General features: G+C 40.6%; 1 protein-coding gene across 5 annotated transcripts in view; it reads right to left on the bottom strand.

Annotated features, from left to right (window-relative positions):
• LOC102204572 (glutamate receptor 1-like) overlaps window positions 1–12558 on the bottom strand; it is a 104040-nt gene that overhangs the window by 17407 nt on the left and 74075 nt on the right. For 4 of the 5 annotated variants that reach the window (XM_005753257.1, XM_005753258.1, XM_005753260.1 and 1 more), the window contains exons 11-15: window positions 11292–11507; window positions 10900–11020; window positions 10661–10802; window positions 2893–3091; window positions 2535–2782 (exon numbers count right to left, since the gene is read on the bottom strand). In XM_005753257.1, the coding sequence (XP_005753314.1) occupies window positions 2535–2782; window positions 2893–3091; window positions 10661–10802; window positions 10900–11020; window positions 11292–11507 (926 nt within the window). Of the gene's footprint in view, window positions 1–761; window positions 1242–2534; window positions 2783–2892; window positions 3092–10660; window positions 10803–10899; window positions 11021–11291; window positions 11508–12558 lie in introns of those variants that run through there. The other variant, XM_005753261.1, reaches the window with a different exon arrangement.

Below are 12558 nucleotides of genomic sequence, written 5' to 3'. Positions count from 1 at the left end.
CAGCTGTAGCCCTGCTGTCCTACAGTAGTGACACCATCTTGCAGTTCAAACAGCACACGTCACTTGGGTCTCTTTCAGTGATACTCCTTGTGCCTGGGGACCCAGCTCTCCTATGGGAATTACACAAAACACATCTGGGACTCTGCTCTCTAGCAACAGTAATCTCACTGTAATACAGGAGTGATAAAACCTCACATCTGGGACCCAGATCACTGGGGGAGGGAATATTTTGATTTCTATCACAAAATTAGGCAGTGATGCTCCTTATGGGTGGGAATTCCATTGCCCAGAACAGAAGAATCACCACAGCCCTAATTTCTAATAGATGTGATGCTCTTCATCTACAGGAATTATGCTTATCTGCAGGACTGACAAACCTCAAGCCTACAAAGACCACCCTCTGACAGGAGTGATGATGTCCTCCCTGATTGCTACACCTTACATCATGCTTTGCAGTGGAAGTGACACTCCTGACAGTCTGTAATGAAAGTGAGGAAGGCCAGCTCTAGGAGCAGCCATGTCTGATGTGAGTATGGCTCTTCATGCTCAGAAATACTGGTCTGCAACAGGAGTGATACGCCTCACACACTGTAATGGGAGCAATGCCCTTGATACACTGGAATTCCACCCTTTAGCAGGACGGATGCTAGTGGGGGTGACAAACGTCAGAGACTAGAATGTATGTGACTCCCTGCATGATGCTAAAGAGTAAATGGAGTAATTCTTTAATAGCACTTTTCTACTCTTATACACAGGCCTATTTTTCAAGCATGGGAACTCTACAGTCTTACAGGAATAATACGACTTACATCAGGCAAGGATCTTGCTTTCTAGTGGACGTCATGGAAAACTTTTAAGTGTAAGAATACTGGTTTGTAAGGGAGAGACAATCCAAACCAAATGCAAAACTTTAAACTGTTCATAGTTCAATATGAGACTTCAGTTCCAGAATAATCCTTATTTACTTCAGTGATCGTCAGCAAACTGCCATATCTGATAAATAAACATAAATGAGGTTCATCGAAGTGTTTATCTTAAAGCAGCGTTTTACCTGACAGCAGCAAAGCTCAAAGACTGATCGACAGACACAGAATGAGATTCATTAGGATGTTACTTTAGATGTCAGGATTCTGGTGAATGTAGAAGCAAAGACGGGCAGGTAGGCAGTCGGACGGGCATAACAAATGACAACAGACAGCAAAAAGGCCGACAGGGCAGCATCAGGCAGACAAACACAGATACTGACAAAGACAAACAAAAAGAGAGAGACAAGACAGACAAAAAGACAGATTAAGAGACAGACAGACACACAGACACACACAGACAGACAGTAAACAAGTCTAAAAGTCTAAAAAGCTGTTCTCTGGGGTTAGACTAGTTTTCATGTTCCAATCATGAATACCAATTTTGACATTTAATTTTCATGTCTAAACACCTGGATCTGCTCTGTGAATGCCAGCCAGTCATCAGGTTTCTGCAAAAACAGCATCCAGGTTGATGAGTTTGAAACAGCGCTCTGTGCTGTGCAGAGGTCATTTTGTCCCCAAGTCTCCTCAGTCTCAGTTCCTAAGAGTAAATTATAAAGTAATTCCACTGATTATATAACACCAATATAGCCATTTATTTTTATTTCCCTCTTCTGTAAAACTTCTACTTAGCCATACTTCAGAGTCAAACATTGACATTTCAGTCCCACAAGCTTGTAAAATTAATACATTACGAAGATTGAAGCAGAAGCTCCCAAGCTTTTAAGCTTGTGACCCGAAGACAATAACATAAGATATATGAAAGTTGTTCCGTGAAGAAGCTATTCTTCTGCTTGCATTGTTTCATTTAAATAGCCATGCGACGTTCAAAGAGGATAAATTATCCAGTGATTCACAACACAAGCAGAAGGTAAAAGTTCTTTACTCTCCAATTAATCATTTCACAATCCCTCAGATTAATCTTGTGACCCTCTAAGCAGGGCTGAACTCTTGATAAGTAGCTCACTTTATACAAACTAATTAAAAGTAGCTCCAAACTGAGAAACTATCACAGAAAAATCTATTGTGCTTATAGCCAGTCAGCAAACTATAAATAGATCCTTTAGTGGACATCTTCCAAGTTCTTCCACCTCTGATACACTTAGTGGGTTTTGCTTATAATTCTATAAGACTTTGACAAAATTGTCTATTATTGTGACAATCAGACAAAAGCAGCCCTGCTAACTAAATTATTTTAGCTATAAGACAAAACTTTAATGCAAACTTCAGCTTTCCTACCCTTTTTATTTTTTCCAGAGGAACTAGACATGCCGGCATCCACACACCAGAGGGCGCTGGAAAGACTGGCTGAAAGTTTTTAATAGTTGTAATTTGTATTTACTACATTCCAATATTATGAGACCATGATATATAATGTTTTTAAAAATACACCCCAGTGTGATACGTTTGCATGCAGTGACCTAATTTCCCCACAAAAAAAGCAGACAGAACAAGACACCGACATTAGTCCCGCACAGACTATCCTCTATCTGGAGATTCAGAGTCTACCTGAGGGGGGATCCTTTAGGCGTGGCCACTCCATAGCCTTTAGAGTCCAGGTTGCCTCCTACTTTCATGGTGTCACAGGGCTTCCTCTGCTCGATGTACTCATTCATGGAGGACTCCAGCAGGTAAGCATATTTCCCTTTTGACTTTCTGACCCGTATCACGCCTTCACTAGTGCTCTTGACGAAGACCGATGGGTCTGCACTCCGCATGTATGACCACATCTTCTCGAACACTGCAATCTTTGACCGCTGGTGGAGGAGCAGAGAATATCTATGTGTTATTGTGCTTGTAGAAAAACATTCCTTCTCAGACTGCTGCCTTGACTACAACGTCTGCACTTCTAGAAATGTGCCCCCACCCTGAAGAATTCTTTAGTGGAGCCTCCATCCAAGGTACCATAGGCAATCTCTGTTTGCTTGGCCAGGTCCTCTGCACTCTCTATGGGGGACACCATCCTCTCTACGGTGAGGAAGGCTGCCAGGTTGGCTGTGTAGGAAGAGATGATGATGAGGGTGAAAAACCACCAAACTCCTCCGACAATTCGACCTGAGAGAGACCTGGAGAAGACAAGAAGGGGAAGAAGAGCAAGGAAGATAAATTTTCCATTTCAGGCACAGCAGGCAGGGTTAAAGGGGTGTACTGGGGATATTTCAGTGTCCTTCCCATTTTCTTCAATTATATTCACTGTGACTGAACCAGGAACAAAGCCGACTATTCATTGAATTTTCAGAAAATGCAATAATACGTGATTCTGCTTCCACCTCACTCTGTTTTCCAAATCTGTTATAACAAATTATTTCAGTTATGTAGATGATACACAAATGGTGTCTCCTAATAACATTATCAATAGCAATTGCGCACTGCTGGCACGTCTCTGCGCAGAAAAAAATCTGCGTTGTGCACAAAAAACAAAAAAATCTAACCTGAAATGAAATTAAAATAAAAACTTTAACAATTCTGTTTTGCAGTGTTAGTCAGTAACTGGCTGCTCCGGTGTAGGATTAGAATGATGCCACCTTATCCCATAGTCCAGCCAATGATGCGATTCACATTCATATATACGCAGCTGATCAACGTCATTGACAGGCTATGACAGCGTCCTTATGTGCCGACGCCGGTGTTTTAGCGAGCAAAGCGGCAACGTGTACAACCATTGGAGATGTGAGCAGGACAGACGGAACAACTGATGGACAAAGTGTGGACTTTATACCAGTTTTTAAATTGTGTTGATCGGCCACGTAAAACCAGAGTTATGATAAAATATCTGCAATGTTTGTTTTTCTTCCTGAATACTGTCGTTGTTTATATTTACTGCGGGAAGAAATGGTAAAAACGGCGTTTTATAAGGAAAACGCTCGAAAGCCTGTGAACAAAGACAACACCAAAAAAAACCCAGCCTTTCCTATTGGTCAAAAAATGATCCATGTGGACCAATCAAAAAATGATATGGCAACATGGCATTTAGTTGTTTAGGACGGGGGAAGTTTTAGGAGTGACGGCGGAGTTTTGAGATGTGAGAGATTTGCGATGTTTAGCGCAAATTTTGTGTAGTTAGTGTGTAGTGTAGTCAATAGTGTTGTTGTGTGTGTCAGAACAATGAGGCGACTGCTGAGTGTTACAGGTGTTACAGCAGTGACACATCTGCTGCTGTCAGGCCTGCAGGTATCAGGCTGTTGTTCTTCTTTATCTCATAGTGGACAGAAATTATTTTTGGGATTTTTTTGGAGTGGCACAAATAATTTGTGTGGCATCAGATTTGATGCAGAACAGCTGATTGTTCTGCAAATAGTTTGAAATGTTTGTTTAAAAAAACATCTTGGCTGCATTTTTAGATAAACAGCTGCAAAAAACTTTGTTTGCAAAACTCAGTAACTTTTTTGAAGAAGTAACTATATAATTAATTGCCCAACATTGGTCATTATTTACTGTATTTTCCAGACATAGTTACAGACACTACAGTTGTGTTTTCAAAATTGGAGTTCAAGTTATTTTTACTTCCAATAGTGTTAACATGCTACACAGGTCATGAACAAGATTTTTTTTAAATTGTCATTGTAAGTGGGCTAAAGCAGTTAATTAAAAGTAGTCTAACATAAATGCTGTAATTTGATTATTTTAATGAACCATGTAACTTGGATGGATTGGATGCTGGCGTGACCACAGTGCACACGTCTGCTGTCGCTCACAGTGGTCCAAGGGACGCTCAGGGAGTTTGTGTGTTCGCTCAGACACATGAAACATTAGAGAGAACAACATTGGTTGTAGCTAAACAAAAAAAAGACCATATGGCATAAAAGCTCTTGTCCCAATCCTTTACCGAACCAGACCAGGTTAAAAACACAAAATAAATTGCACTTTAATATATTCTGAACCTTTCAAATCCCAAAGGTAAAGATCAGTTCAATCATTAGCGGATGATAGTTGATGCTTGTCTGATGCATTTAGCAGAAAAATTAAGCCAGACTCTTTCTCATCAGCCTGTGTACACAAAAGCCTGTTTGCATGTGATTGTTCCTGCAAACCATACATGCTTCTGGTGAGAATGGCCATCATTTTTTAAAGTTATTAAAGTATAGAAAACAGAGTTTATGTAGCTATTTCTTGTCAGAAACATATATTTTCTCTAGTTTTTACCAGGGCCTGGTGGCTACATTACATTACTACATTACAAGCCATCTGCAGAATGCAATTCATCAAAACTGAAGAACATGCTCCGAGATGTTTTGATAAAACATGTATAAAACAAATATGAGAAAGCTCCCAGTAAATATTTAATAGCATAATAATTAATAATAATTAATAGCAATTATAATCATATACAGAATGTACTATAGAGTCTGGGATTAGGAAACTTGCAGTTACTACAAAGACCCAGTCACTTTTAAGTAATCCACCTACTGAATATTGACATTTTTCCAATATTTGGGAGTGCATTTTAGTCTTTTTTTTGTTGTTTATTTTATTTATCTCTCTAGTGTTATGTAACACCCATACTAGTACCCGGTTGATCTGCTTTTGGCTTTTTGGCCACAGTGATTTGGGTCCATATTGACATGATACCATCACACAGCTGCAGTAGATTTGTAGGCTGGACATCCATGATACAATTCTCATGTTCTCATGAATTGAGCTCTACTGCCTCTGGGGTCCTTCTGAAATGAATTTGCTGTTTTCAAGAACCTAGTTTGAGTTTGAGACCCTGCCATCCTCAAAGTTACTTAGAAAACCTTCCATCCTCATTCTGTACGGTTTGAACTTCAGCAGGCTGTTTTGACCATGTCTACATATCTAAATGCACCCAGTTGCTCTCATGTGACTGGCTGATTAGACATTTGTGTTAACGAGCTGGTGAGTGTGTTTATGCATGTTTATGCATTCTCAATCACGACAGTTAAAACGGTCTCTGCACAAACTTTTTCTTCTTTAACCAATAGTATGTACCTCTAGAAAATTGGAAACAAACCCCTGGAGCATAAGTGCCACCAGATGGAATGCCTGTTCTAATTTATCTGTCCATGTGTTTTATATTTATAAAGCTTCTTTCAAATAGTATCTGTCTCTGCATATTCATGACTCATAGCTGGGATCAAAAGTCAGCATTTAAGAGCTGTGTGTAAAACATAACTTGACTGTCAGAGTTAAACAGATGCTGACATGCAAACAAATACTCTAGCTTCAACACTTGCATCACAGATGACAGTCTGGCATAAAAATGCAGGTCAGATGTTTTCTCTCTCTGTGTAACTCTGGCATGCATCACCTTAATGAAACAGACATGAAAAAGAGGAGGGAAGAGGTTCACACATTTCAGTTCATAAGCTGAGTCAACAATAGTGAATCAGTGGCAATCTGAGACCTGGAGATATTTGCATGGGTCAGATGACAAAAACTAACTCATGCTGACAACACAAGCAGAAGGTTCAAAGGCATGTGGACCAGGACCGCAGGCCTGCTTACTCCTTGAGAAGTAAGCAGTACCTGGCCCATTGTTGCAACCGTACTAAGAGCTACATCATCATTAGGTTTGTGCCAGGGTTTTCCTTTAATATTAATTCTGTCCATTATTTTTTGGGACAGTCATAGCCAGGAGGACGGGTCCTTAGAGTCACCTATCTATTTTTTGCAGATGATGTGGTTCTGTTGGTGTCATCTGGTGGTGATGTGCAGCTCACGCTGGCACAGGTGAGCAGAGTGTAGAGCAGCAGGAATGAGAATTAGCTTCACCAGTGTCTACTCGAAATCAAGGATCAGTTTCAGAACAAATCAGTTTAAGCACCTCAGAAAATTGTTCATGAATGAGGGGAGAGAGGAACGGGAGACTGAGAGATGCCTTTCTGTTGTGGTAAAGAGCAAGCTGATTGTAAAAGCAAAGTTGTTGATTTACCGGTCAGTCTACATTCCCACCCTCACCAATAGTCACAGACTGAGACTTAATATTCAAAATAATACTGCATATACAGGGAGTGCAGAATTATTAGGCAAATGAGTATTTTGTCCACATCATCCTCTTCATGCATGTTGTCTTACTCCAAGCTGTATAGGCTCGAAAGCCTACTACCAATTAAGCATATTAGGTGATGTGCATCTCTGTAATGAGAAGGGGTGTGGTCTAATGACATCAACACCCTATATCAGGTGTGCATAATTATTAGGCAACGTCCTTTCCTTTGGCAAAATGGGTCAAAAGAAGGACTTGACAGGCTCAGAAAAGTCAAAAATAGTGAGATATCTTGCAGAGGGATGCAGCAGTCCCAAAATTGCAAAGCTTCTGAAGCGTGATCATCGAACAATCAAGCGTTTCATTCAAAATAGTCAACAGGGTCGCAAGAAGCGTGTGGAAAAACCAAGGCGCAAAATAACTGCCCATGAACTGAGAAAAGTCAAGCGTGCAGCTGCCAAGATGCCACTTGCCACCAGTTTGGCCATATTTCAGAGCTGCAACATCACTGGAGTGCCCAAAAGCACAAGGTGTGCAATACTCAGAGACATGGCCAAGGTAAGAAAGGCTGAAAGACGACCACCACTGAACAAGACACACAAGCTGAAATGTCAAGACTGGACCAAGAAATATCTCAAGACTGGTTTTTCTAAGGTTTTATGGACTGATGAAATGAGAGTGAGTCTTGATGGGCCAGATGGATGGGCCCGTGGCTGGATTGGTAAAGGGCAGAGAGCTCCAGCCCGACTCAGACGCCAGCAAGGTGGAGGTGGAGTACTGGTTTGGGCTGGTATCATCAAAGATGAGCTTGTGGGGCCTTTTCGGGTTGAGGATTGAGTCAAGCTCAACTCCCAGTCCTACTGCCAGTTTCTGGAAGACACCTTCTTCAAGCAGTGGTACAGGAAGAAGTCTGCATCCTTCAAGAAAAACATGATTTCCATGCAGGACAATGCTCCATCACACGCGTCCAAGTACTCCACAGCGTGGCTGCAAGAAAGGGTATAAAAGAAGAAAAACTAATGACATGGCCACCTTGTTCACCTGATCTGAACCCCATTGAGAACCTGTGGTCCATCATCAAATGTGAGATTTACAAGGAGGGAAAACAGTACACCTCTCTGAACAGTGTCTGGGAGGCTGTGGTTGCTGCTGCACGCAATGTTGATGGTGAACAGATCAAAACACTGACAGAATCCATGGATGGCAGGCTTTTGAGTGTCCTTGCAAAGAAAGGTGGCTATATTGGTCGCTGATTTGTTTTTGAATGTCAGAAATGTATATTTGTGAATGTGGAGATGTTATATTGGTTTCACCGGTAAAAATAAATAATTGAAATGGGTATATATTTGTTTTTTGTTAAGATGCCTAATAATTATGCACAGTAATAGTCATCTGCACACACAGATATCCCCCTAAAATAGCTAAAACTAAAAACAAACTAAAAACTACTTCCAAAAACATTCAGCTTTGATATTAATGAGTTTTTTGGGTTCATTGAGAACATGGTTGTTGTTCAATAATAAAATTATTCCTCAAAAATACAACTTGCCTAATAATTCTGCACTCCCTGTACAAGCAGAAGTTAGCTTTCTCTCTCCCATGGAGATGAGGAGCTTGGCTATTTGGGAAGTCGTTAGAGAAGGGCTACCAGTCCTCTACATCAACAGGAGTCCGTTCAAGTGGTTTGAGCATCTGCTTGGAAATCTCCATTGGGAAGAGGCCCCTGTGCAAACCAAAATTATATCTCTCAACTTCTTAGGGAATTAAAGGTCTTGGCATGTTTGCTTAGACTGCTGCCTCCACAATCCATAGAATCCAATCCAAGAAGCAAAAGATGGGTGGATGAAACATGATCAAATGTAATATGAACAACAGAAGGAGAAAGCTATTCCTTAAATTTATTTTGAGAAATGTCAGCAACTATTTTAAAGCATCAGGTATGACTGGCGATTTAAGATTCCCATGACCACTAAAATGAATGTTATGACTCTCTAACCATTCATTTAGACAGAGGCTTGAATTAAGTAAGGCAAAATAACTCATTAGTGGCGCTGTTAAGATGATTGTCAACCACAGGATTTCATTGGCAGCCTGGATCCAGAACAGAACTGGTCCTAGAACAGCACAATTACCCACACATATACTGGTACGTAGCCCTGAATTGCCTACCCCCAACAGGGAACTAATCCCCACCCAGGATTACTCCAAAAATAAGAAAGGCAAAATAATAAAAGAGTGCCCAACGGAAAAACTTAAAAAGCTCAGCTGGACACTCACCTAACTTAACTGGGAAGTTGTGGTTCTCAAAAGGTGACAAAGCAAGATAATCAAAACCAAATCCAACTTGAAACTCCCTTTTCAAAGATCCCGGGCGAGCCCCCACTTGTTACGTTCCCCTAAAAGGGTCCAGGCAATGAGGGGGAAGTAACAAGAAGTGTCCAGGTCAGAAAAAGGAGTCAAGGAGGCAAAAGGGTTAAATTAAATAGTTTTATTAGAATTAGCTCAACTAAAGGAGACGGACAAGCCGCTATCACCATTTAAGGAAAACAAACAAAACTCAAGCGTTGGTCAATAAAGTAAAAAGTAAGTCAAAAAGAGAGAGCAGCTCACTAACTGCAAATACACCAAACGCACAGCTCACTAGCTGCAAACACACTAATGGCACTCTGGCCCAGAGCTCACCTTTTCCTGGGCTTAAATCTCCTTGATTACTGACAAGAGTCAGCTGCACAAAAGGGAAAGGTGGCACCTCAGGCAGAAGAGGTGGTGGGACACGCCCACACAGGCACTTTCAGGAGGAGGCCCTGCTAGGGCCGTAACATTATGGTATTATTAACGGACATCCAGTGAGAAAGGTCCAGCCCTCTCATAGGTCCATGTACACAGCAAGACATGCTAAAGGTAATGCCAAGAAGAATCGTCACAACTGTAAAAGTCTGATTGAGGCAAAAGTGCGACTATAACTGCCTTCTTATACAACATGTATAAGATGTTATCTGTATGCAACATACAGATAACATCTCATGAAATCTGGCTTAGGGATCATGAGGAAGACAATCACTGTAATGGTTCAAAATACACACACAGTGACACACTTACATACATATGAGGACACGCACAAGCGCACAGACTGTAGCAGATCCAAAATAGAAAGAGCCTCAGGCCTTAATGCAGCGGTAACATACAACAAACCCGGCAGCATGTCACACAGAATCGGCCGCATTTCATGATACATGTGTGCATCAATAATGCAGCTGAGAGTGTATCATAAAGCTGCATGTGTGTTCTCGTGTTTGCGAGGTCTTCTGTAACAGCACTCATACAGATTTCACAGAACGTCTTTGTTTGGTTCGTTTCAATTTTTAATTCTTAAAAACGTTGCACTCTCCACTGACACCAGAAAAATCGTAAAGTTGCTCCAGTAAAACAGACACAAACTGCTCCCGTGTGGGATACCTAATTAATAAGTGAAATTAAAATTACAGTGATCATTGAGACCTTTTGGCTGATCATAAAATAAAGTAAAACAAAAATAAAATAAATGTGTAATACAGAAGTTAAGAAAAATGAATTACAGGAACCGTTTCGAACATTTTGGTTTACAATAAAATTGCATCATTGCATCACAAAATGGCAAAACCCCAATATTTCACAAAAGCATGTAAGGCGCTAGAAGATAAGTAATTACCTGGGAGAGATGTCACAGCCCTGCTGCATAAACGCTCCGAGTGAGAACCACAGAGAATTAAAGATGCCAAAGTCATTGGTGTATTCTGGGGTCTCCTTTTCCTTCTGCTGGTTCTGGTTCTGCCCCTGAGCCTGGGAGAACCCTAACAGAGGAAACAATCAAAAATATAAAAGATGAAGGTTCGGTTTCTGTTGTAACAAGAATAAACGTAAAAAAAAATGACATATATGCTGAGATACCTGGAGAGTGGGTATGTTCTGCGGATGAAGAGGCCTGAGCTCTTCGAGAAGAAGAGAGAGCAGTTTCATCTTCATCATCAGACTCCTCACCGTTCCATTCGTAAGGACTGAACCGACTCACCTGTTTAAGATAAAAAACAAAACAAAACAAAAAACAAGGATCCTCAGTTTAACAGTAAACTTAAAGAATTAGATGTCACTTACTCTTCTAGTCCTAACAGCCTTTGGAGTCATTTCTACAGTATGTGAAGCAATCAAAAATCATTTTAATGTCACTGACTAGGCTTGCACCAGCTCCGTCCACCCATCCATCCATCCGTCTTTCACAAAGTATCATGTTAGCTAACATTAGTTAAAAGAAAGCTTTCTTTATCCAGTCTGCCCAGTCTCACCAGGAAGAGCACCACGCTGACCCCGATGTAGGCAAAGACGATGCACATCCAGATCTCGTAGGCCAGCGGGTCGAGGAAAGAGAAGACGCCCGGTTTGGACTTGGTAGGTTTCTTGATCATGATGGAGATTCCCAGAGACATGAAGGGTTTTGTGAAGTCGATCACCTGCTCTCGCACCAGAGTGATGGTCAGCGGGGCCACTGCCATGTCCGCCTTCTGCAGGAGGAGAGACACAAAACCATTTGCTAAAAGAAAAGCATTTGTATGTATGGAAGCACATTATCATATGTCCACACAAATTTGCAGTTTTTCTCGATTGCTTAAACACATTTCTTGAAACTATGCCTCGTATTCCCAAAACAGTAAAAACAAATCCATAACGTCTCACCCAATTTCCCAAACGTATTTTCAGGTCAAAATGAAGCTCTACACTTAAAACCAAAAACCATAATGTTTAATGTGATATTATGGTTTTTGGCGCAAGAGCCACAATGTCACATTAAACTTAACTCCGAGGCGCTCATAACATAATTTGGTTTTCTGTGTGAATTAATTTGCCAATTGTGGATTGTGGGTTCAAGGTGTTATGGTGAGAAAGTATATTCTATTTTCGCTTAAGGTTTCTGTGACATAATTATAACAGACTTTTTGTAATTATTAGGTGCATGCATACTCACACAGGCCACCTTATTAATACAACTGTGAAATCCAAAATCTGCCATAGGTTTAACTTATACCTGTATATATTGTCAGAAAGGTGATTACTGGACTCGCATTAATGCACACTTGAAGAAAAATGAGGTTGTAACCTGTGTGTTGTGGGGTTGCAAATTCAAAACAAACATCTTAGGATCTTTTTAATCCCATAAGATCTGGAAACACAGGTTTTATTTAACAAAAAAATTACTGATTAACCATTAACAGTGCCTGCTGTTATTTTAAAAAATTTTATGTGATTTCAGATAAAATGCAGCATTCAAGTCCATCCCAGCCATGCCTTTATAGTCAAGGTTTCTGCTTGAGTTCCTCTCTGAAAGTCTGCTGAGAGTGTTTGCAAAGTGATCGGGGGAGCAGGGCACAAAGCTAAAGGATGTAGCTGCCATGATGACATTAAGAACTTCAAAATTCTTTAACCACAAAGTGTATATGTATTGCATTAGGTCAGTAAAAGATTTTTATGCTGCATCCATTAAAACAGTCAACTATTACCTGTGAGTACAGATTCCACTGAAGGGATGCCATAATTTTCATCATGCATTTACTGGCC

The sequence above is a fragment of the Pundamilia nyererei genome, unplaced genomic scaffold, assembly GCF_000239375.1.
Source record: "Pundamilia nyererei isolate P.nyererei 1_Seehausen unplaced genomic scaffold, PunNye1.0 scaffold00416, whole genome shotgun sequence".
Lineage (NCBI taxonomy): Eukaryota > Metazoa > Chordata > Actinopteri > Cichliformes > Cichlidae > Pundamilia > Pundamilia nyererei.
Note: the sequence above shows the minus strand (reverse complement) of the source record. Positions and strands in the feature narration are given on the sequence as shown.